Source organism: Squalius cephalus (assembly GCF_949319135.1).
Source record: "Squalius cephalus genome assembly, chromosome: 25".
NCBI classification, from domain to species: domain Eukaryota; kingdom Metazoa; phylum Chordata; class Actinopteri; order Cypriniformes; family Leuciscidae; genus Squalius; species Squalius cephalus.
The window spans coordinates 7,244,303-7,272,083 of NC_137146.1; the positions used below are offsets into that span (position 1 = coordinate 7,244,303).

General features: G+C 37.6%; 1 protein-coding gene across 4 annotated transcripts in view; it reads right to left on the reverse strand.

The window, feature by feature from the left end:
* The window catches only part of dpyda (dihydropyrimidine dehydrogenase a), a 179,251-nt gene that overhangs the window by 128,629 nt on the left and 22,841 nt on the right, over positions 1-27,781 (reverse strand). For all 4 annotated transcript variants that reach the window (XM_079863361.1, XM_079863359.1, XM_079863360.1 and 1 more), the window contains 5 exons: positions 22,013-22,095; positions 9,626-9,713; positions 4,825-4,986; positions 678-874; positions 76-157 (listed from right to left, as the gene is read on the reverse strand). In XM_079863361.1, the coding sequence (XP_079719487.1) occupies positions 76-157; positions 678-874; positions 4,825-4,986; positions 9,626-9,713; positions 22,013-22,095 (612 nt within the window). The remainder of the gene's footprint in view (positions 1-75; positions 158-677; positions 875-4,824; positions 4,987-9,625; positions 9,714-22,012; positions 22,096-27,781) is intronic.

A 27,781-nucleotide genomic window follows, 5' to 3' on the forward strand; every position in this document is an offset into this window, starting at 1 on the left:
TTCAAAAGGGGAAGGTGGGAGTGCAGAGGGGCACGGAGGAGGAGTAGGATAGGGAGGTGTGATGGTTTTCATTACCTTCACTCCCAGGTCTCTCATCAAATCCACCTCGAACTGAACCACGTCGTACGGCAAGCGGAATTGCGGGATCTCGGTGGAGCTGAAAATCAAGAGAGGAAAAATGAAATAAGAAGAAAAGCAAGGGAGATAAAGAAGGAGTCCCTAGAGAGATGAAAAGCTGGGGGAAGAAAAGGGAAAAATTCCGCCCCATGCTAAGGATCGTTCCATATCTGGAATTCTTTCTTAAGCTATAGGTTATTTAGTCTTCAATTGTGCTGGTCTAAATGCCAACACAAACCCCAGAGCCTTGTTTCTACTCCCTGAGACTGCTGGGATTTGAGTTGCATTGGATATTCAAGGCCCCCTGTTTGCAATCGACATGCTGGTTAAACTAAACAGCGCTGGAGATACAACAGCACGTAATTGATAACCTCAACCCAACTCGACATTTGAGAGATGAATATTCCCAATTACAGAGACCATTCATTAATTATTCTGACCTTCAACAATGTGCCCCATATTGATTGTGGCTGGCCAGATCAACAATGCCCTTTAGTGGACCATCTTAGATACAGGATGAGAATTGTGAGTATGAACCACGGGTCAGAGTAATTACAGACCTCAGTCCTCCAATGAACCTCTGCTTCTCGAAAACTGTGATGTCGCCGTAGCCCATGCGGGCCAGGAAAGAGGCGCAGCTGATGCTGGCGGGGCCACAGCCAATCAGAGCTATTTTAGAGCGATAGCTCTCAGGAATCTGATCTGGAGGCGGGAGACTGGGATTCCGTATCTGAGGAACACCCATTTCTTTGAAGACCTGCAAACACACCAGAAGAAAATCAATGTGTTGTACCTTCATTGGGAAATTGGAGCAAACTTTATGATTCTGATTGACTGTCACAACCTTCAGAAAACTTGCAACATGACAAACTTGCTGAAAACAATCAGTTTAAACAAGCATGAATTTCCATGATCATTCAGGCTGGTTTGTTCTGGTTCGTTCAGATTTGGTGCCAATGCAGTTGGTGGAAAACAAAAAGCCTAATTGATAAAGCTGGTCAACTTTCTGGTGAAAAGGGTTGACCAAGGCATCTATCCATCCATCCATCTATATAACTAATCATTCTGACATTCAATCTATTACTCTGATGAAACTGTTCATGCTTGGTCTTCCTGGTGAATCTCACTGAACAAGTCTTGCTGGTTAATCTAGTTACAAAGGCTGGTGGGAAAATCAGATCCCCAGGACCTCAGACAGCATGCTATTAACCAGATTTGCTGGGACAAACACCACTTTCACATTGAGAGGAAAAAATGTATATTGTCTCTATTGAGAAACTGTCTTTGAAACACCACAGGCTTGCCTGGTCCAACACAAAAACCGTCCGACATGCTCTTAATTTGCCTGAGGAGGGGAAAAAAAAAACACACATGAATACATAAACCCTGCAGCAATTTGATTCATCACTTCACTATAAAAATCCAGAGCAGAGAGCCCACTTAGAGTCGCTAAGACAAAAGCAACACCAAGAACTCATTCAGCCCCTCAGAACAGAAACCAAATGAGAAGACAAAGAAAAAGGAATTACAGATACTCATTCATTCAAAAAGCGTCCTTAACGCATCAACAGACATGAAGACATCAACATAAAGATAGTTAGCAGATACATAAAAAACACAGTAAGTTATCCAAACAGGCATTAATGAGGAGCCTGTGGCGGTATATCCATTACAAGTAGTAAAATGGGAGGGCAGATGCTTTGTCTTCCTAATAAGATTAGCCAGATCCATATGTAAAAGCCTGTATTGTTAATACAATATTATGCCTGAACAGGCAACACTATAGGTGATATTAATATAGTTATTCATGAGTTTCATGGACTGTGAAGCCCAAATTGCTACATGACAATGCATTTTTAATAATCCTTAAGAGCAGTTTAGAGACTTATATTATTGCGGTTTCAATGAAACAAACAATGCGGCAATTCAAAGCACAATCTCGTCTCTTGACAGACCAGTATGGCTTCATTTGAATGATACTTCAGACGACATCTAATAAGTCACGTGGCAGCAGAGCAGAACTCGTGGAGGTAAAAGGTACCCGGGGTATGGTTTAGGATTTGCTAAAGACTACATTTAACAGTAATTTAACTAACTTTAAGTGAGTGCAGTGTAATGGGAGAAAAGAGCATTCACAATTAAATATCCAACATCGACTGATATCAATAAATTTAACAAAAATGTCTAATATCGCTAATAACAAATCTGGTACCGACAGCATTTCTAGAATTAACTCAGCAGATTTGATCTGATATGAAAGATACTCAATATCAATGTCATTAAAATATTACCAGATCATATAATTGTTGTATAAATTACCTATAAATCACTTCTTAATCAAACCTAGTGGCAAATAGACACTCAAATTGGCACTGTTGGTATGTAAGTGGGAGTTAGTCAAAGCCTTCTAAAGATGCTAATGTGCTTTGCCACCTTTGGACACCAACACTGCGTTTCCCTTGTAATTGAAAAGAGACACCAAGTTATCTGTGATTGCAGGCCGACTGCAGGAGCAGCCAGTGAATGACGGTGGGCTGTGATAGCCCTTTTTTCTTGGGTTATCTAATTATCGGCTCGATAACCAGACTGACCTCTCACATTTAAGGAGAGAGGATCCGCCACCTAGACAGAGACGTCTAATAAGTCACAGCAGAGGTGGGTGGCACAAGAGAGAGAGGCTGCTTTTGTAATTGCTCTTCTTATCCTTCATGAAGTAATGAAACTTAACATGCCAAAGCGCTTCCTTTTTTTTTTAGCCTGTGGTGATTGTTTGGAACAGGTGGGATCGGGTTACAAAGGTGGGTGGAAATGAACTGTCGTGCTTTCCGTTTCCCCCTTCCGAGCAGTCAGTTAAGAAACATGCCCGCATGAAACCTGTTAGAATTGCAAACAAATTGCTTAAGGTAAAGAAAAACAAACCCTCCGGCAACACTGAAATGCAGGCAGCTAAACTTATTCATGTCAGCGGGCATGTTTTTAAATTGTATTTGTAGTGTGCACTTGCTTATATACAGTACATTCCGAAGAAACCCTGAAGCTTTAAAGAGGCACAAAGGGTATATAAAAGCAGGAACATTTATGCAGCTTTTGTATCTAAATAATGAAGCAACCTTCAACCACTATTCCCATAAATGGGTTTGGATTACTTTGAACATGTTTACACAACTGGGAGAAAAAAACGCTGTTTAGAAATGTCTGGTCTATATTCAAATTAAAAATAATATTCAAACGGTAAGCCGATGATTGTTATAATGTTATGGTCAATAACCAGTAAAAACATTAAAATGTGACAAAATTTTGTCTGTAAAAATGTTTCATTCATTCGTTCATAATTTTGTTTGTAACAAGTTACAAATAAAACACTAAAAACTCAACTCTAAATGCTTAATTTAGGTGTTTAATGTTATTAAAGTCAGCGGTTGATAATGGAAAAGGTAATCTAAATATAAAAATAGGGCAAATGAGCAAACACAATTACATTTCCAATGCTGGCTTGCACTATATCCAAAAGTTTTTTCAACATATTGTGTATTTTAACAGGTGTTTTGTGTCCATATCTATAGTGTGTATAATTTCAGCAAGGCTGGAACACTGTATTGACCGTCGCCCTTTACCAGGTACAGGAAACTCCCACTTTGCCGCACACACAATTGTGGGTCAAATCGAGCAAATCAAACCCATGCTTTAATTTCGATTTAATTACCTGTTACTGCAGTGCTGTGTTGCAAAGCCAAACATAAACATATAAATGAATTAATGATTAACACACCTGAAGTGCAGAGAAACAAATAACATATATGCGACCAAACAAATTATATGTATTTACAAAGATGCTTACATAAACCCTGCCCTGCATGACTTCATAGAAATGTCCTCACAGATCTGTTTACTGCAAGCTAGTTTGCTGGCACCTCGCCATCCTCGCTCCTTTTTAGTCACTTCCTCTGAACATGAAGTGGGAATCATCATCGTGTGTTTGTTAGACATGAAATATCTGCAGCTTTCTTTGGTTTAAGCTCATTTTGATTGATGTGAGACAAGTTATTCCCCTTCTCCCTGGCACCAGCTCACCAATGGTGAACCTGACGTTTGTCGTGGCACAAGGCCGGGCCGCTGAGACGAATTGTGTCTGTAGCAGTGGAGAGTGTCACACATCATGAGTTCATACTGCTGCCGACTAGAGCTGAGAGACTTCATTAACACTGGCACGCCACAAAAGCTCTTCATGACAGCATATGGAATCCAAAGAAACAAGAATGCATATTTCTCTAACAGGTTAACTCCACTAAACCAAAAGGGAATAGTTCTTATGCAGCAATTTTTAGATACGAACCCTTAAGCACTTGAGAGTTACTCGTTTTTTTGCAAATTTCCCTTCATATGCAATCTAATCCATCTGGCCTACGGCATACATGGCTTCTCACTCAGGTGAGCCGCTAAAAAATGATAATACAAATTCAGTTTGAATAAAACCTAATATGGAAATAAGAGAATGAAAAGGAAATATTTTTCTCCCTACGTACCTCAAATATACCTTTTTCAAAGCTGTGGCCCAGCGGTTAGTGGTCGTTGAGTTATGATGCTCATGTGGACGTTGCAGGTTTGAATTGAACATGCAACATGGCCTGATTCCAAATTATTCAATTACTCTGTATTGCGCATGTCCAATAAATAAATAGATAAATAAATAATGGGAAAAAGTCCTACCTCAATGGCAAACTGTTGCAGTCCCCCAATGTTGATGGGTCCTTCCTCAGACGCATACAAGTTGCACCCCCCAACACACAAGTCTGAGGTGGGACACACCATCCCACACGTCAAACCTAGCGGGTTGTCTGACAAAATGGTCCGTGCCGCCCCATAATAATTCTGTGAACATCAACATAAAAATGTTTTTTAGAAAACCTGGCGAGATATGCATCTGATAGCTGTGTGTATGTGAATCCTAAAAGTGCTTTAAAATGTAGATAGCAAAAATTATGTTGCCTTTTAAATTACCTTGTTTTGGCCAAATTCTATTTGTATTTGTATATACAGTACATACATATTTGTACATGCAACAAATAATATGAGACAAAAATATAAATGTTTATTTCACTCAATACTAAAGTTTATTGCTGAAAACCAATGCATTAGCTTAGCAAGGTGCTAAAGCAAAGCCACAGTAAAGTACTTTATTTTATATGCTGTCTATAGAGCACTTCAAATCAGTCACATACACTACCATTTAAAAGTTTTGGGGTTGGTAAGATGATTTACTTTTTATTTTATTTTTGAAAGATTGCAGATTTGGTGCTGATTTTTTATTATGAGCATTTCTTATTATTATCAATGCTGAATACAGTTGCGCTGCTTGATATCTTTGTGGAAACCATGATACATTTTATTTCCAGTATTCTTTATTGAATAGAAAGTTCAAAAGAACAGCATTTTTTTAATAGAAATGTTATTTTTTTATTATTCTTTTAAAAAGTTTGTACTGACCATAAACCTTTTAACAGTATCTATTATATATACAGTAGTGGACGAAAGTGTTGTCCGGCCTTTTATTATTACATCTTTTATTAAATTACATCTTAACCCTTTATTCAATTATCATAATTTAGAAAAAAATGTGCATGAGGACAATCATTTTGCAAGGCTTTCATAAAAAATGAATATACAAAAACAAGAGAAGCAGCAAAATATTATTAACTTAATATGTTGTAGTCAATGTATGCTTTTTTTTTCCTGTGAGCTTTTTGTTTTTCTATGCATTTTATTTTTGCATAGCAAAATAAAACCTGTAACTGTAGTAATATACACATATACACACACAAATAATTTTGTGTGTATATATTAGTGCTGTTAAATCGATTAATCATGATGAATCGAATTTAACAAAAAAGTTTGTTTACATAATATATGTGTGTTATATATTATAACACATATATTATGTAAACAAAAATTGTTATGTTAGATGCACTTAATCATGATTAATCGATTTGACAGTACTTATATACTGTCTATATACTACCATAATATTAGTATACAGTATACAGTATGTGTGTGTGTATATATATATATATATATATATATATATTAGGGCTGTGAAAAGATTAATCGTGATTAATCGCATCCAAAATAAAAGTTTGTGTTTAAATAATATATGTGTGTGTACTGTGTATAATTAAATTTGTGTATATAAATACACACACATGCATGTATATATTTAAGAAAAACTGTGTTATTTAAATTAAAAAAAATTATACTTATATATAATATAAATTATATATAAATATATACAGTATATGTATGCAAATATTTCTCAAATATATACATGCATGTGTGTGTATTTATATATACAAAATAATTATACCAAGTACAAACACATATATTATGTAAACACAAACTTTTATTTTGAATGCGATTAATCGCGATTAATTAATTATATATATACACAATTATATATATACACACACAACACATAATTATATATATACACACACAACAACACTGTATACTGTATACTATATTATGCTAGTCATCATATCAGTCTGCGCAACACAGCAATGTGGATGCAGCAACTGTAGCAGAAGTGTTCAGTTACTGATACCATTGTAGAAATGGCCTTTTCTGCAGACAGCCATGATTCATTTATACTGAGGTAAAAAACAAAAAAACTAAAAAAACAACAGCGAACAAAATAAAGTGAGTAATATTTAGCTGGTCATGTGATCACAACAATATCTGCCCACCCAGCCTGCTCCATCTAAAATAAAACAGCTTTTATTAGGCTACTGAAATGACTTCATGTTTTTAAACATCTTTCAAAAGTACTACTCATTTCTATCAGTGAAAGTTTTCAATAAAAAAAATTCACCTTTAACACTTCTATTCATATAAGACATTGAAGAAAAACTTTGTGATAGTACCACAGTACTCTCTTTTCATTCTCTTCCTTCATTCTCTTGTCTAACAAGCCCATTCTGACAGTAATCACCCCCTGACTGACATGTGTCTAGTTCTGAAAAAAGCAGACAACATCTCTCTTCTTCAGACAGCCTTGAATTAAGGCCAGAACGCCTCAATGGCACTTGCTAAATTCGCAGAATGCACGGTATGACGGAAACCTTGACAGAACAACGGCACAGAAACAGTGTTGTTCCAGCGACATGCATTAAAGACATTTTGCATGGGCTTTATTCAAATGCTGATTGTACAAGTCAGTTTTCCTGCATCAAATGAATGACTGATATTCAAATACACAGATGCAATGCATACATAAGAGCCGCTGTAGTGCAGCTTTAAAACGCTCCCAACAAAAGTCAAACAAATGAGCACAAAAACTCATTATTCCCTGCGAATAATTCACGTCATCCAACAGCAGATCTCTTATTAAAAGCATAACTCAAAGTTCACCACCGCAGTTCTGCACCGGCTAGATGTCACAATTACGTCTTTTACAATGGCAATGTCTGTCATCCTGATGAAGAGCTCAGGTCTGACATCTTGTGTGATGTTTTTAGTATATGGACGGTATAATCCCTGAAGTGTGATGTATTTAGTATATTTAGTCTATGCCAATTCAACATTTTTGTGTTTCTTAAGCTGAGTGAAACACAAGCCATTTTACTTCCGAAAAGTGACGTATTTCAGAAACAAATTGAATATAATCCATCATGAACCGATTGGATCATGAAAAGTGGAAGAGTTTTTGGTGGATTGTGGAGAAATATTCAAGTGTGAAACACTTTTGAGAAAGCTTTTTGACCAAGATGTGGCAAATCCCAATGGTAACACTTCTTTTTCAAACTAACCTTATATGTTATTATTAATCATTAAAGGGGCTATATGTAGAATTCAGAAACCTTTGTTATTAGCGACACCGGTGGCCATTAAGTGAACTGCGGCCAGCATCTAATTGCTTGTGCAAACGTAACGTACAAGAGACCGAATGTGATACACTGCCCACAGTGAAATACTACTGTTTACTTGTCTTTAATAATGTTTGAAATTTATATTGAAGGTATTTTTGTTAAAACCATTGGAAAATGTTAGTGCTCTTTAGGCTGCTGATTTTGCTCATGGAAATAAGCTGCAACAAAACATGTTTCTACACTAATTTAAAGTGTAACCTGACTTGGCTGCCCGTTGGCTGTGTTAAATCTTGATCCTAAAGCAAAATAAGTGTATAAGCACTGTTCTAATCATATGCGTATACAAAAAAATAAGGATGAAATGTGTTTCTTTACCTAAATAAACTCCATGACGAACTTGTGAGATAAAATAAGACTTGCATATGTAAGACGTGACTTATATAGCAGCATCTGAAATCCCAGGAGTCTGTTTGAAAAAAATCTAATCATCCCAAGAGCACACTACAGAAGGAAAGAGAAAAAAATTGCATGAAGAAAATGACATTTCATTTTCATACCATATGAAATGTAAACATTAATACCATAATAAAAATGCCTTTCTCTACAGAAGTATATTTGATATGAAAGTTACATATCTTATATTAGGAACCTGTTGTACAACGTAAGGGAAATATATGAAATGTGATGAGTTAGATAATAGTTCTTTCTGTTTGTTTTGCTGTTTGTTACTGGGCTGATGTGTCCCTGATCTCGCTGCATGGCTTTCTATATCCGGCTTTTAGAAGCTAAAAGAACCCATGAAATGAAAATAAAAGTTTTGTGGCTTTTAGCCCATGTCTGTTAGCTTTGAGGCCATCTATATGTGAGTGCACTCCTTAACATTTTAGCTTTTTCCAGATATATGCAATGCATTTAAAATACTCTTTTTCTTCCTGAAAAATGGACCGGAAATACAGATGACTCATCCAGTGCGCAGAGATATAATAGGAATTTATGCTCAATAAAATGCTTTTGAAAATGAAAATGACCCCCATTCCTAATGTGACCTGCAACTAACTAGCAAAAGAAAGTAGCTAAACGTGTTTTTGCTAGAATACAATATAATGTAAACTAAAGCCTACTGACTATATTGAATAAAAATAATGAAAAAAAATAATGAAAAAAAATAAATAAAACAAATCCAAAGTCTAAATAATTCAAATAAATTTTCATTAAAAAAAATTGCCTATAAAAAAATCTATTACAATTTTAAAATATATATTTTTTTATAATAATTAAAAAAAACTAAAGCCCATTGGCCATTTTAAAATTAATTCATTATTCTAAAAAACTAAAAGCTATTGGCTGTTTTTGATGTGTTCGTTTTACTGTCGTCAAAATAGGAAGAAAATAGAAAGTCAAAGATTTTCAGTGCCTTTAATACTTGTTCAAATTAAAATTAACATTCAAAATGACATTCAAAACATATCCTTTGGGAAGTGGACCGATAAAAGTTTAGTTTCATGTAAAAATGGAGTAAAAACTCCAAAAATAAAGTTCTTACATTTTGATGAAACATTACAAAATCAAACCTTTTTATCAGAAGAATCGAGCTCAATGAGACCAGAAACATTTATTAAGAAAGTCAACTTGTAGATACCGCAACATACCTTGTTTGCGATACTAGTAATGAAGGCCTTTATGTTCAGATTAGTCGGGCAGCTTTTCTGACACGGTGCATCGGCACACTTCAAACATCTGTAAGAAAACAAGATTAATGTTTGAATTTCCTCACATGCAATGCAAAGTAAAGTTATTTACAGTAAGAACAGAACTTTGTGTCGTCGCCCCACTGGAACGGCACATTCCAGCCAATTACAAACACTCTACGGCACCCAGAGGAAATCAATCCCAAGCTTTTGTGCCGGAGGACTTTTCTCCCAGCAACTACATCTCAAAGACGCCATATTGATGACACACCAGTTTTGAATGACAAATAGGATAATTTGGAGCCGCCCCAATTAAATATTCATGCCCAATCAGAATGGATGTGGTACGTTTGGCCCCTGGATGTGAATGGCGTGTGACAGGAGGCAGCTGACTGGGGCTGCTGGGAAACGAAAGAGGGCTGCTACTGTAGCTCACAATCATTATTTCGCATTTTACAAACACACAGCTGTTTAAAAATTCACCACACTAATGACTTCAGATGATGTATCAGTAATTTGGAAGAGTGCTTTTTCCTTTACAATGAGCGGGGGGGGGGGGGGGGGGGCGGAGGGGGAGACGCATACAGGGAACAGAGCAAATCGAGGCAGGGAAGGAGACGCGGAAACAAGAAGGGGGGAGAAAAGACTCCCTGTCGTCTTCGATGTGAAACGCACAACTTGTGCCACGTATGTGGAAACAAAAAGCACACAAAACACAACAGTGCTCACACACAAAAGCAGCGCAAACGCTCATATAACACCTGCAGGTTTAGCTTCACGCGCAGCTGGATGCCCATAATAATCCCGTTTCACTATTCTCTAAGCTCAGCGCGGACTAGAGTGCACAAGGCTGCCATTAATACCACTTACCGGGGTGACAGTGGGGTAATTACTGTAGTGCAGCGGCCAGGTACCGACGCCACAGAGGACCACACAACGCTACCGTCCCAGTCCCGCTTTTATCAACCAGGGTGGCTGATCATAATGTGACATTAGTTTTGACCTGCTTTTCTTTATTTGATCATAAATTATCCTTAGCCTTAAGGATTAGGGATATTGCAGGAGTCTTCGTCTGGGAGAGGGTCTGGACTGGGCTTTGACGGTGAGATGAAGGCTAGTCTCGGAGGATGCCGGGGCCTATCGCACTTCTGATCTGCACAGAGATGATTAATACAGAGACGGGACGCCGAGCAGCTGCGGGAAGACATAAAGCCACACTCGCAGAAATATTTCTCTCGCTGCCGTTCCTCTCTGCTTATTGTGAAGGAAAAGGCACTCTTCCAAATCAGCGATATATCATCTGTTATGATCATCGCTGTGTGTCTCTTACAAAATATGCATGTAGAACATGAAACGGTGCAGTGGTTCATATTCAGCTTCCTGTACAATGAATACATTAGCGCAAATGTATTAAAGATCATGTCTCATTGATAATAGATTTTTCTTGCTCTTCAAAAAAGAAAGTTACATATCTATACTCTAAAGTTTATATCAACCATTTCCTTCCCAGTCCATCCAGACCATTTATTGAAAGAAAGAAATGGCGGTGATTATGACTTGTAATAGTTTGAAATATCATCCAAAAAAGTAACCAAATGACAATTATTCAGCTGATTGTCTTCATAATTGTACATCAAAATATTTTTTTTTAGTATGCGTGTCATTTTTTAACTATTTCTTAACCATAGCAACTGTTTTATATTTTAACATATTTTAAAACATTTCGTATTTTCCTGTGATGGCAAAGCTGAATTTTCAGCATCATTACTCCAGTCTTCAGTGTCACATGATCCTTCAGAAATCATTTTAATATGCTAATTTGCTGATCAAGAAACATTTTTTTCTTATTTTCGATGTTAAAAACAGTTGTGCTGCTTAATATTTTGTGGAAAACGTGATACCTTTGTTTTCAGAATTCTTTGACGAATAAAAAGTTAAAAAGAAGAGCACTTATTTGAAAAAAAAAAATGTATGCATCCCAAATAAAAGTATATTACCAAAATAAAAAGAATATAGTTGGAGTTTTGTGGCTTTTAGTTGATGTCTAGTCCAAATCCAAATCCCATGTGGTCTACATTTCCTTAAAATATATGTGCATTGATATAGATAGATATTCTGTTCTCACTGAAAAGCCCTTATTGGTCGACCTGTAGTTTTGTAGACATCACAGCCACATGTAGAAATCAACACCTATTCATTATTCTACAACTTGGCTTGCCCTAATGAGCAACCGTGTGAAATACTCCAGTATGCTGCGATTAGCCAATCATAACAGAGGGCATTTGCATATAGAAGCCTGCAAGGTACTTCAACAAAAACCTGCTTGTTTATTTCTAATGCCAAGTTCACACTGAATGATTTTAGGCCCGATTTTCGCTCGCCGACAGGTTTTGTGAGATCACCGACAAATGTCCGAAATCATCGGTGCTCGTCCACGTGAGTGACAATCGCAGTGTGAATGATCCGTGAGATATTTGGCATGCTAACTATCTGGACATGTCAGCGCTGTGTGAATATCTTCTGACTGAAAACTACATTGGCGATGACCGACAGCCAATGAGAGAGCCAGATACAGGACAGCGGGATGTTTGGGGAGGAGTTATAGACCAGAATATCAGTATTTTAATAGATATATTTACAATTATATCAAACAGAAACAAAGCACAAACATCTGCTTGACCAGCAGCACATTGCAAAATTATTGATTTACCCCCAACTCTCTTTGCAGAACACACAGTCCTTGCTCCCCTCGACCCACAACCATTTCCTCCAGCATAAACTGTTTATTTTTCTCCTTTTCACTGCAAATTAGTGCAGACAATTTGGATCGCAATCTTCTAGCAGGCTATCATTTTTAATAACAATTTCAGTCTGACGCATTTCCTTATCAGTTCTCGCGTGTGTTTGGTTGTGAAACGTAGTTTGCGGACCAGACAGAAGCTGTCGGGGATTCTCTCTTTTGTAAAGTCATGCAGTTTGAAACCTCCTGTCCCCGATCCATCGTGCAGTGTGAACACACCAGCAACTGAATATTACCCCAGACAGTCACGCTGCGCAGTGTGAAAAGAACGGTGACCCGACTACTTTGAAAATCGAGGGGGTGGGAAATGGTCATGCAAAACTAAATGAAGACTGTTTTGGTGCAAAAAACCTTGACTAATATTATAAGTTGACATCGGGGGGGAAAATAAAATGCAAAAAAAAAAAAACATGGCCCAGAAAACAGCTGTTCCACGGCAGGTCAAAACGTATAAACACATTCATAAATATGAGACCCAACAGATCAAAATGAGAATCTGTGAGAGGGGCACCTTCAGTTGATTGCCGAGCGTTTTTGTCTCTCTTTTCAAAAACTGTAGCTCGGGGTGGGGGAGAGAGGGCGAAAACGAGAAAGAGTGAGAATAAAATAACCTATTCCCTCCTCTGACACGCCGGGGCTCTGCGCTACGACTGTGGACAGGAATACCATTGTCTTTTTTATCCTCCCAAGGTAACATTAAAGACACGGCACATCCAGACACATTTTAGACCCTCATCCGTCTCCCCTGGCCAGCAGCCCAAGCGCTTAGCAAATGTCAACAGAAAATAATGCACACACGAAGGCAATCTTATTTGTTCAAGAATTGCTCTAGGTCACAGCAATTCAGCTGGGCTTTGAGAGCGGCGCTCAGGAAAAGACTGCCTAGCAGTGCAGTGCATTAGACACAGTGCTGGGGCTTTTCTGAGCTGTAACGCAATCAAATGCATACACAATTTTTCCTTTCTTTGCTTTCTGTATTTTTTATTACCCTCCCAAAAATAATCCAGTGTGTTCAAATGAAAGGAGCTGTTGATTAGCAGACCACTGCAAGCTGATTTATTCTCCCGTCTCTTTCTGCTTCCTACCTTATCGTTTTCCTTAAGTAATAATCTAGCGTTTGAATGTTTTCCATGATGAGAGTATTATGGGGTTCTGGAATGTGCAGTAAGCTAATCTCCCAATTCATTGTTTTCATTATATCTGAACCAAAATGAACCCACAATGGAAAAGTACAATTCAATAAAAACCTGGGCCTCCCAGGATTTGCCATTTTAATGACTGCTTACCTTTATGAATTAGTTGTCGCCATAAATTCAGCTCTTCACTTTTTCTTGAAGAAACTAATAATTCTGTTCTTAATCTTGGGGTTGCGGCAAATTGTATCTTTTAATAAGGGTTTTTTCAGGAATACAACAAAGGATTAAAAAAATCCCTGAATGCAGCATTGAAAGCATCAAGAGTAGAAGAAAAATGCACATAGAGAGCCAACAGCTAACTATAAAATATGGATGGATGGATGGATGGATGGATGGATGGATGGAAGAACGAAGTATATTATATACTGGATGGATGGATGGATGGATGGATGGATGGATGGATGGATGGATGGATGGATGGATGGATGGATGGATGGATGGATGGATGGATGGATGGATGGATGGATGGATGGATGGATGGATGGATGGATGGATGGATGGATGGATGGAGAAGTATATTATATACTGGATGAATGGAAGAACAAAGTATATGATATACTGGATGGATGGATGGATGGATGGACGGATGGATGGAGAAAGTATATTATATACTGGATGAATGGAAGAACAAAGTATATGATATACTGGATGGATGGATGGATGGATGATGGATGGATGGATGGATGGACGGACAAAATATATTATATACTGGATGAATGGAAGAACAAAGTATATGATATACTGAATGGATGGATGGATGGATGGATGGATGGATGGACAAAGTATATTATATACTGGATGAATGGAAGAACAAAGTACAGTATATGATATACTAAATGTATGGATGGATGTATGGATGGATGTATGGACAAAGTATATTATATACTGGATGGATGGATGCTATGCAATTGTTGTTGTTTTAACCTGGTGTTTAATTGCAGTACCCATAACGTGTAAATCGAATTGGCAATCTTTTTCCTCCTCTTTTCAGTACTATTCTATAAAATAGAAATAGAAATCATTAACTTAAAATTAAAACAAATATTAAAAGTGCTTTGTTTTACACTATGTTAACTCCCATCCAAGGCTGAACATATGAGCATGTAGAGTTGAATCTGTCTTGCCCGATAGACGCAGCTGTGTCAGTTTGCTCGGGCATCTGGATGCAAGTTTAATGATGTCAGCAATGCAGCTCAGCTGGGGACAGGTGGGAAGAGAGCGCCAGGTGAGGTGAGATTACTCTGTGCACTGAGGGTTAGGACAGCGGCCGTCAGAACTGTCAAAACCACCCGGCCTGGGTCTGTCTGGGATCAGGGGGATAACCAACAGCTGCAAACACAGCACACTGAAAAATGAAGAGAGAGAGAGAGACCTGCATGGCTCTGTGTGTGTGTGCGTGCACACAGATCTCAGCCTGAAGCATCATATGCATTTGATTGACACATCACTCAAAGCTGTCATTTCAGTAAAAGGTGTAGACCACGTTCTAGATGTTCAATTTCCCTAATCCAGCTGTAGCTAATCTAGCTATAAAACGCCCATGCAGTTGACAAGAACACAAACCGTATACACAATTTTCAAGGATGCAACCATCAGTCAGAAATCCCCTTTTCCCCTTTGGTGTATTTAAAGTTAAACCGAATCAAATGTGTGGCTACTATGGTGATAGGAGAATGTAGGATCTGTCAAAGTGGACGAGTGAGGTTAAATGTACACGCCTGCTGCACGGTTTCACCTGTCATCTTAATTGCTTTGACACTAGTGTTTTCGACCAATTAAAGCAGACTCACAGATGGTCCGGTGAGGCCTTTGCTACGATAATACGGCAAAGTTTGGATTTATGAACGTCTAGATATCTGACAACAAACAAATCACGAATATAAGTTTAACTTCGGGCTGTTGAATGCTTGATTCTGATTGATTGACAAGAATTCTAAGGTGTGCAATTATTTTATAGGAAACGCACGGCTAAAGTAGTTCCAGGCAGGTTTTGACTGCATTACAGTCCCATATCACTTACTGTAGCAAAATTTATTCAGTTATTTCAAAGTTACTTACAGCCTACAACAGCAAATTAACTAAAACCCACAAGGACATTTAAATATATATAACAAACAGTAAAAATGTCCAAAATGACAAAATTTCTACCAAAATTACATTTATATAGTTTTTTGTTTTTCTAATAATTCAACGGCCCGTCGTCAACTATTCCCTACAACTACCTGTAAATATTTATATTTATTTATTGGCTCAATGTATAATTAACTGCCATCGCTTTATAATGTTGTTTGAACACTTAAACACATGGACCAGCATTGTACATACTTGTTCACTACCTTAATATTCCAACATTTTCAGCAATACTACTCAAAATTTCATTTCTAATATCAAATCTGGTAACATTCCAAAAATATATAATTTTGAAAGGGTATAAATAATACAATAAATAATCTCATGCTTGTATCATTCATGTATTTAACATTTCAATGATTTTAAAGTACTAAATCTAGTCAAATTAAAATATAAAAATAAAAGTAAAAGTAAAAATGTAAATAAAAAACTGAAAAAATAGACAATACAAAATTTTTAAAAAATACCATAGTACATAATACTAAAATAACACTGTTTTATTAATAAATACCATAATAGTATATAAATAATACTAAAATAACACTGTTTTTAGGTATGTTATTGGGTGGTTATCCTCAAATTCTGAGGTCTATGGGGTTGTTTTAAATTGTTTAATCATTTGTTGAGTAAAAACCTTCCATGTCTGATTCCGTAAATCCATTCATGTCCCCAACAGTGTGTGATAAGTGACACTGTGAAGTTTTGTCCAGAAAAATACAGTAATAGGTATAAGCAACAACAATAGCGACACTCGTTTCAGCATTAACTGAAGAAAAATTCACTATTTAGAAAAAGAAAAAAGAAACCCGCAAAGGCCCTGATGTCATTTTGAAGGTGAATCTTCAGCCTTGATCTCTGCGCTCGAGGGGGTTGAATATATAAGCGCTCTCCCCTACAGTGGTGCATTGACAAAGGTCACCTCAAGTCCTCCCAAGGTCCGGACCATTTGAAATTCAATTGAAATTCATATATCTATTGGATGTGTGTGGAGATGCTTTAAGGGCAATGTTTACCCCCAGCCAAGTTCATCACTCTCTCCGGAGTGACAGAGGGGTTAACGACGCCCGGCGCGCGGCCCGGTGGACAATCAGAGCAAATCAGAGCGCAGACGGATGACGGCCGTTACATCCGTGTGAGTCATAAGCTTGCGTTTAGGGAACGGGTGGCTATCCCTCAGCGCAGTGACAGTACGGACGCGGCTCCGCTGACTGATCAGACACCGGAGAGATGGAGAGAGCTTTGAATAATATGAAGCTCTACAGGAAGCGAGGCATGGCCGAGCATTCATTAGCCCCTTCACTAATGCTGCGACTGGACACCTTCACTGTGACCTGTAAGACCACAGCCGCAGACGGGCCGCACCCGGGCCGCCTCCCCTCGACACCTGGAGTCTGAGTCGCTCAGAGGGTCTGGAAATCAGTGCCTGGAGCTTGAAAAAGGATAAAAAAAAAAAAAAGATCTTGCTTGCTTAGTTAACGGGTGCTTGCGTACAACATATTTCGCTCCTTCTCTTGCTGAGTTTACAGACACACTCTGCAGGAAGGTGCCATCTTGACAGGAAAAGGAAATAGGTGAGCGGTGAACTTTAGCTTGCTGAAACAGACAAACTCAGAGCAGATGTTTTTTCTCTTTCCCACCGTCTGAAATTATATTCTATATATATAATTTTTTTTTTTCAGTTTAACACGTTAAAAATATTTAACGCAATTAATGCAGCATACTTTTTTCCCCATCATCACTTAGCTAGTGTTACATTATATGATCACGCTCTTATTTATGCAAATGCTTTTAAATCATTCAAGCACGATAAGACACAAAAGAGAACTCAGCCAGTACAGAATTGAGTTCTCTTTCTCGCTTGAATGGACAAAAACACACAAAATTATGCCAAAATGACCATTTTGTCGAGCACCCTTGTAAGCACAGTCTTAAATGAGTTAGGCTAAATAATGTCTTAAAGGCACACTATGCAAAATTTGTACCTTAATATAACAGCTTCAAAATCATTTCGATGGTAAACAAACTCATAGTAGGGTGAATCATCCTGATAGCAAAGCGGGGGTAGCCGCTAGCAATACCAACAATGCAAGTTTGAGAGGTGTCGCTCCGACAAATGTCGCAAGAATCACGACTTGCTTTACAATAACAACATATGAAGCAGTCTCTATGGAAGACACTAGCACGCATTTCAGACGTGAATCATGGCAGAGTCGACGAAGAATCATAAATCGTTAAATACAAGTACTCCACAGCGACTCTAGGGGTCGCTGTTTGACAAAAACGGAAACTGCATACATAGTGTGCCTTTAATGAATGTAGAGTTGTGAGAAAATGGGATGCACGTCTAGTCTGGCTATCACCAGGCCAAGCTCAATTTTTTAAGATTGAACATTAGTCTGGGGAGTCTGCTCTGTATTTTCTACTGCACAAGAGGCGTGATCAACGGGCATAGTTCAAATGACTCTGTACGCAACTGTATAGTCCTTCAACCAATCAGACCAACGATCCGGGTGACGTACTTTGCAGCGGAAAGTCCAGGCAGGAAACCTGTCAACAAAACTGTTGGTTTGGAGCATTGATCAGCGGTTTGCAAAAGCAGCAACGGCATCGAGCCATTTTGGCAGGTTGTGCAAAAAATAAAACATGAAAGTGAGTGGTATTTAGACCCACTCGAGCGATTTGTTTGCTAAACGAAAGAAGCCATTGAGCATCGTCGAGAGGTTAAAAGGAATTGGATTGGATTAAACCTGCCAATAGCACGCCAGGTGGATAAGCCAGTTTGTGATTGGTCCCCGCAGATTGGTAATGGAAGCAGGATAGAAGAATGTACAGATAATATAACACATACAGTCCGAAGAAAAGGTTATATAACAAAAACTATAATGTTAGGTGCGATTAATCGCAATTAATTAAAGAAAGATATTCATCAAAGAATTCTGAAAAAAAAAAAAATCACGGTTTCTACAAAAATATTAAGCAGCACAACTGTTTTCAACATCAGATTAAAGATCCAGAACAGAACAGAAATATCACAGAAATAAATGACATTTTAAAATATACTAAAATAGTAGTTATTTTAAATTGTAACAATATCTCACAATATTTTTGATAATATAAATGTAGCAAACTTTTGAATGGTAGTGTAAATCTAGTGGTCAAAATGTGTGTGAACCCACGATTTGAACATTAAATTGGGCTCTTAATTTTCCCCAGCAAAAGAAAATTGAGTACATCAGGTGTGCCACACCAGAGGAACAGTTAAGCTATGTTATATTGCTTCCTTTAGCTTTGAGAGCGTAAGACAAGGATCTGCTAGTTTCCCATTTCTATCAGGAGATTAATGACATGATTGCCTAAATTTATTCTCCTGCACTTGTTTTTAGGCAAAAGGTTTATGGATATTCATTCTGAAGGTCTGCGGAGTGATTTGTGCAGTGTGAAATTGGTAAAGTGTAGCTAACCTTGTTAACTTCCTCAATTAAAGTCATGTCGCAGGCTTATTTCCGTGTGATTATACGCTGAGCGCCCTGGAACAGGCGTAATTGAGGAAAGGAACCTTTTCCATCATCACCAATCTGTGCTCACCTCAGCCACCCTGCCAGCCTACCACAGGGTCAAATATAAGCTCTGTTCGTTTTTTCTTGCATTTCTAATCATATTCTCCTTCTATTTTGTTTTTGTCTAGTTAATTAGCAGGTAAAATCGTTTTTACTTCGGCAAACTGAGGTGGGCAGCAAACGGTGAACAGCGTGACATCAGATAAATCCCATGAGACAAAACCACACTTCAATTTGATTTCACCTGCACTCATAACTTATTATACTGTTGCTTGCTTCTTATAGTTCATAAGTACTTTCAGATTGTTAAAACTTGAACTGGGGCTACTGTAGTTGTCACGCAGGAAAGAAAGTTGAGGCACATGGACGTGAATGTATCCGTATTTACATTTGCATGTATGAGCACGCTCCCTTATATGCATGCAGTCATAACCTTTGCCATCGATTCAGCCAATTACCACAACCTGGCAATAATTCATAAGGCTGGCAACGAACGGACAATTTTCCATAAAGGGAATTTAATTAATTGCTTTTTTTGTTGCTGTTTGTGCATCCCTGATGATGTATTTATCTATGAGCCGCTTAAATATTGCTAGGAATTATGTTCATATACATGCAGTTCACTGTAATCCTCCTCGATCTCTTCTAATGAAGCTAAGCAGATTAGGGGAGATTTTTATAACGCTCACTGCGAACACCGGATTCTGTCATCTCAACACACTTCTCAATAAATCTATTCTTGCACAGTGGATCAGTGAGATGAAAGTGGATGAGAAATTAATTTAATACTCTTATTATTTTTTAAATATACAGGACTTTAATATAGTCACTTTAGAAGCTACTTTATATTCAAAGAAGTTGTAGGCTGTTCGAAGAACGAACGATGATGAACGACCTGCTTAGCTATTTTAGTGACGATGAGGTCACTGCGCTGATTTCGAGATTCAACTTAACTCCACTACAACTACATACATTTATCCGCTAAGCATTCAGAAACATCCAGTTGCCTCCTAAAGTTGTACATTAACTTCTTCCCGAGTCTCTCCATCAGTGTGCGACTCCTGTTTGAACATGTAAGGCTGAACACAGCAACTGACAACATTCTAACATTTGCCTTGACTTCTGTCCAAACGTACCGCGCCATCTACGTCAAGTGACCTGTAAATTTCCATTGCAGTTTTACGAAATATTCCATTTTCGAATTGCTTGAAAAACCACCTCATGCGAGCGGAATAACCTTTTTTTGCGATATATGGGAGTTTTGCGAAATTGACGTGTTTCCATTGGGCGTATTTTCAATTCGCAGTTTCAATTTTCACAATTTGAAGGGTAACGGAAATGCGGCTACTGTTTATGAATAATGGGGATATAAAAAAAGAAGTGGGTGGATTTTTACCATTATAGGCTGGTTGTTTACACATCTGTGTTCAAACACCTCATAAAAGTGAATTTTGCATAATAGGTCCCCTTTAAAGGTCCCGTTTTTCGTGTGTTTTTGAAGCTTTGATTGTGTTTACAGTGTGCAATATAACATGTGTTCATGTTTCGCGTGTAAAAAAACAGTATTTTTCACACAATTTACTTATCTGTATACCGCTGTTTTCACTGTCCTAAGAACGGGCTGATGACTTCCTTGTTCTATGAAGTCCCTCCTTCAGAAATACGTAACGGGTTCTGATTGTGCCAGCGGTTCCTGTGTTGTGATTCGACAACAGCTTAGCGCACGTTGCCCGGAAAGGTCACGCCTCTTACCATAACATGGAGATGCATGCGCATAAATTGTAACCATTGATCTCTAAGTACAGCGTCCCTGGGAAGGCCAAACAAAGGTGATTGGACTCCAGGATGAAAATAACAGCGTCTCGACGACATGGTGACAAACACACTCTACAAACGCAACTCTTCCTCTTCTCCGTGGGAGCGCAACAAGACCACGCCCCCTTTTTTGTGTATTCCTGTGGGCGGAGGTTAGTCAAAAAACGGTTCTAGTGACGTCATTAAAGAAGGAAGTAGAGGGATGTAGTCCAAACCGGCCGTTCGATGTAGGCGACTTCTGTTAAATAAAATATCTCGCTTGGCATTGAACTTTATAATTTTACAGATATTATTTATACTCTAACAACAACATTACACACTAACTAAAGTTTGAAACATGGGATCACGAAGAACGGGACCTTTAAGTCTTTGTTGAAGTAGCAGAAATTAGTAAACTAATCATCAAAAACCAAACACCAGCATATGATCTAAGGTCTTCAATCAAGTGCCACAAATGACTGGACAAACGGTGCGGTATGAGTTATAGTATGTGCCAACGCTGAATACTCAGCGATATGAGCAATTATACTAGTGGTGCTGCCTTTGCACTAAAGAGAAAGAGACAAGCATAAACACCACGGCCGATAACGTGCTCCAGAGAGTCAAATTAAACATTGACAGGTTAGCCGAGCGCAGTTTGTTCCGACGCCATATAGCTGATCTGGAGCCCTAAGGGACGTCTTCTCCTCGCACAAATTAATACCTTCGAGAGGCTGACTGAATGGTGGCAATAAACTCATTTGTTCCCCAAATAATGAAGAATGACTTCCCCCAATCCCCCTCGACCACCGCCACCAGTACTTTGGTCCTCTCCACATCTGTGACTGTTGCCATGGTGACCTGGTCTTACCTCACCGCTTCCCGAAGTGCTCCACGCTCACTCAGAGTCGTGTGTTTGATGTCATCAAAATTGTTCTCTAGCTTCACGCAGCTCTGCAAGAGAGAGAGAGAGAGAGGGAGAGAGAAATGAGATGACAGAGGATGCGCTGTTATTTGTTTGGATGTTTGTGTGTGCGTGGTACATCGCATTGATTGGGGCTGTTACACAGGCTTTGAACATAATCCACTCAAACTTCATCAGCGAGAGACTGTTCCTCCACGCTCTCATGCAGATTGTAGCGCACTGCCGTGGCTGTGCCGTGTGATTCATCGGATGTGACACGGCCAACTCCTGGGCTGGTACAAAATGTCGAAGCGTTCTGGGGCTCGGACTGCGGTTGTCATGGTAATCGACCCCTCTCTAGCCCCTGACCCCTGAAGGTAGGTGCGGAGTTTGAATCAAACGTGCTGGTATGGACAAGCAGGTAATTACAAGGAGACCCTATTTCCGCTCCCCAGTACTCCAGATTTAGACCACGTAATAAACTGACACACATGTGCATAAAAATAAGCACGCAAACATGAATACTAAAAATGACCTCTGCCCTCGGCAACTGCCCGGAATCCGCCATCATGTTTGAGCGCAAGGTTTTTTTTTTTTTGGTTTTTGTTGTTGTTTTCTTTCTGTTATTCTGACATTTGAAGCATGTTAAGTTGCATTTTATGCATGAAAGGTGTTATTTAAATAAAATGCATTATTATCATTATTACTTTTAATGATTACAACAATAATAGATAGATAGATAGATAGATAGATAGATAGATAGATAGATAGATAGATAGATAGATAGATAGATAGATAGATAGATAGATAGATAGATAGATAGATAGATAGATAGATAGATAGATAGATAGATAGATAGATAGATAGATAGATAGATAGATAGATAGATAGATAGATAGATAGATAGATAGATAGATAGATAGATAGATAGATAGTACAGTTGGAAACTGCCTTCGAGCTAAAGCCATGCACGGTTGGAAAAACCTACAGCAACATATAATGCAATTTCACATGCAAACTTGACCATGAATAATTTTGTATTCATCCAGCTCTCAGGTGACAGTTGGTCCCCACTCAGAACTTGACAGCTCACATCAATCACAACCCTTGAGGAAGTTTTTCCACTCGGCGGAACGAATCCGGGGTTTCTTCTGCATTTGAACCTCTGAACATCTAAAGTCACGTGACGAAGCACACAACAGGACTACAGTACAACAAATGTTAGTAATCCTCAGTGAATGATTCAGAGGATGTTTGTTAAACACTAAAGAGATAAACAGGACTTCTGTTAGAAAAGTGAAGAGCAGTGCTGCGAAGTAATTAAGACAAATAAGACTTGCTGTATATCTAATTATAACTATACTTATAACTTAAGTACATTTTCCAGTTGCATGACAGGCAGCTTAGCTTGTTAAAAAAAAAATGCTACGATAAAACAAAACAAAAAAACGTTTTATATAAATGAGTCTAAAATACATAGAAAATAAACAGAACTAAATGTAACAAGCAGCATAAATTACTTTGTAAAATTATTATAATAACCAATATATTATTACGCTTAATATATCACTCAAAAAAAAAAAAGATTGCACAGGTACAAACTTAACTTCAAAGAAGTTTTTAACTAATAAATCACTTAACAAAATGTAAACAGTGTTAATATTCCTGCTATGACAATACTGAGTTTGTCAGCTCTGCCCGCTTGGGTCTCATACAGTAGCGACGGTGGCAAACTCAGTGTTTGGTAAGGCAGCGGGCACGAGGAGTTTGGAATCTAATAACAGAACGTGCTCGCCATTCTGACTGACATTCAATTTACATGATTACAGACAAAGTGCAAGTCAGAGTTTTTTTTTAATTACATTTCCCTCCCTCATCTTTCCACGCTGCTCTCGTCTAACTGAGTGGCATTAACAAATGTTTTATTTTATGTTGCTCAAACAATAAAAACACAATGATATGGAAATTGATAATTATTGCACTGTCTGAGCTTGTGGGTGACAAGGAAATATTGCATCGGGAAGCAGAGATATTTGGGAAATAATGTGCGTGGGCACCGCATTCTCGGAGCGCTCTCTCTCTCTGCGAGCCAAAGTCTGTGATTTGAATAACTCAATAACAGCGCTCGCACACACATATACGGTTTACACAGCAAAAATCAAACTTCAGCTCCCTTGACAATGACGAGGGACAAAGAATAGCAAATATTCATATATGACAATCAATTTAAAGGGGTGGAGTACATTCTGTACATTCTACAAATGCAGTTGTTTTGAACTTTCTATTTATGAAAGAATCCTGAAAAAATGTCATACAGATTTCAAAATCGATAATAATGTTTCTTGATCAGCAAATCAGCATATTAGAATGATTTCTGAAGGATCATGTGACACCAAAGACTGAGTAATGATGCAAAAAAAATCAGATCTATATCTATATAAAAAAAAAATAATAAAAAAAAATTATATATATATATATATATATATATATATATATATATATACACACACACACACACACATATATATATATACATATATTCATACATACATACTGTATATATATATATATATATATATATATATATATATATATATATATATATATATATATATATATATATATATATATATATATATATATATATATATATATACACAGTATATATATGTATGTGTGTGTGTGTGTATATATATATATATAATAGAAACTTTTAAATGAATGTAAACCATTATGTAAATTATGTTATAATTATATATACATAATTATTAAATTATGTACAACAGCTTATTCAGGACAGTAGTAAAAAAATAACATGCAATTTTTATGATCCCTTCTAATTTTTTTATTAGCATCTTGCACATTCTGCAAGAGCTATGTAAACTTATGAGCAGAGCTGTATAAATGCCTGTCTAATGTATGAATAGAGCTCAGAAAACTTCACACTATGCGACGACCAGATTAACAGTCCTCGAGACATTTAGAAACGTTCCTTTAGTATAAGTGTGATTAATAAGACTCATTACGTATAGTGGTATGACACGCTCCTCGTCAAGTCTGTGATATGTTTTTTTAAGGATCTCTATCAATAATAGTTCTCAGCAAAAACGCTTCAATAATGACAGCGTCTTCCCTCCCCTCAGACAGAAAAAAAAAAGAAAAGACCCTAAAGACACTGACAAGACGACCAGCTTTATATGGAAATCTCATTAATGAAAAAGCATGACAGAAAGCAGCCCATTCTGAGCTGAAAACCATTCAGATGATTCCAGTGCTGTTGGAACGGTACACACAGCCAGCTGAGCAGGCATAACAAGCCCTTTGTGTTTTCCTTTATACATTAAGAAGCATGTAAAAGCACAAAAAAGGACTTATTAAGGGTTTCTATTAACATCAAACCCCAACATTGTAATCTCCTCCCCTTCGCCTGAATGGATTAGGCGGCGGATGCGGTTCTCTAATCCATGTAGTGGAGGCTAAATCCTGTGAGGAAAAGGAGGAAAGTGTGGCATTATGGGATGGGTGGCATTGGAGGCGGTGATGTATGCATGTTCCAGCAGATAAAACGCATTGATCACTTCACCCTTTCTTCACCCGAAACTTACAATCTAGCGCAGTGAAGTAGGGCCGATATCAGCTCAGACGGCAGCAATCGATAGCCGTGTTGATCCAATGTGGCGTGTAATTGTGCCAGGTAATTAGAGATGAGCACTTACACACACTTTAATTCACTGCTTAAGACTAAAGCCTGTGTTAAAGTAATACTTTGTACAGCCCAATGCATATCAACACCTGCTGGCTAACATTCAATCGAGTAAAGCTAACAAAGTGTCCTTACGCAATAATGAAACTGCTAACTGACACCTCCCTGCTAGTCAGAGGATATATCATGTTTAATACAGTTATGAGGAGTTGGAATTTGGACCAATGAGAATTAACAGCATTTACAACACAATCCTTGTTTTAACATGATATCTACCATTACAGATGTGAAGATTACAGATGTAGCCTCTACATTAAAGTATTTTGGATCATTTCGTATTGATGCCTGAATGTTTTTAAAAGGAAAATTGATTCTCTGTTGTCTTTTATGATTGTAATGATTTAATGGGTGATCAGAATATGAGTGCTGGATATCTCTTTGTCAACTGTATCATGCAAAACAGAGAGCAGTATAATACTGTAGGAAATGAAGTATTCCTCAAATTAGACTTAAAGGGATAGTTCACCCAAAAAAAAAAAGTCATCATTTACTCACCTTCAAGTTGTTCCAAACCTGTATGAATTTCTTTCTTCTGTTGAACACAAAAGAAGATGTTTTGAGGAATATGGGTAACTAAACAGTTGATCATTGACTTACATAGTATGGGGAAAAAATACTATTGAAGTCAACAGGGTCCATCAACTGTTTGGTTACCGACATTCTTCAAACTTCTAATGACGTTTTTTTGGGGGGTGAGCTATCCATTTAAATGACACTTGAACAATAAGGTCTAAACAATAAATAGAACAATGGATGGATGGATGGATGGATGGATGGATGGATGGATGGATGGATGGATGGATGGATGGATGGATGGATGGATGGATGGATGGATGGATGGATGGATGGATGGATGGATGGATGGATGGATGGATGGAAAGACATAATGATAGATAGACCGATAGAACGATATACAGACAGACAGATAGAACAATAGATAGAAAGACAGACAGACAAGACAGATGTAATAATAGGCAGATAGGCAGATGGAATGATAGATAAATATTATAATACATATAGCAATAAATAGAATGACAGACAGACGGACAGAAAGACAGACAGAGAGACAAGACAGATGTAACAACAAAAGATATAACGATAAATAGATTGATAGACATTAGATAGATAGATAGATAGATAGATAGATAGATAGATAGATAGATAGATAGATAGATAGATAGATAGATAGATAGATAGATAGATAGATAGATAGATAGATAGATAGATAGATAGATAGATAGATCTTAGACTCCATTAGACATCATAATTCCTAAGTATAATTCATTGGATGAATTTTTTAAGTAAAACATAATTACTTACTTTAAAAGCTTCAAAGAGCCCTAATATCGCTTAGAAAAAACGGTTAGCACCCAAATTGTGGTAATTTGTCCATAATTTATTCATCTAATGAGTGTGAGGTCGAGACTAGATTCAAGGAAGACGCAAGATGATTTTGCTATAAAGGAAAATCTATTTAAGATATTCAGTTTACATTCTATCTTTGGACCTCAGCGGTGACCTGGCGCGGAACAGGAATTATGAAAGCCAATTTGAATTACTTAACGAATTCCAGAAAGGATTCAAATTAAGCTTTTTTCCTCTGCCTCCTTTCCCTTTCATCATGTCTCATTAAAGCAATTAGCTCTGATGCCTAATAAACTAGAAGCAGTCCCAACTATAAAGTCCAAGCCAATGACAGAGAACAGAGCTGACTACGAGGAAGAAGGTCACAATATGAATGCATGAATGAATAAATGAGGCATTTATAGCGCATTCCTATGTACTGTACACCCTAAGCGCTTTACAATCATATCAGGGGGTCTCTTGCATACATTGAGTCACACAGCATCTCTGTGTGTAAAATAAAGCAAACAGACTAGGCTGTTTACACGACACCGTTTTCAACTACAAACGTAAAACTTTATGTGTTTTGGTCATTCGTTTACACGACAACGGCGTTTTGGGTGCCTGAA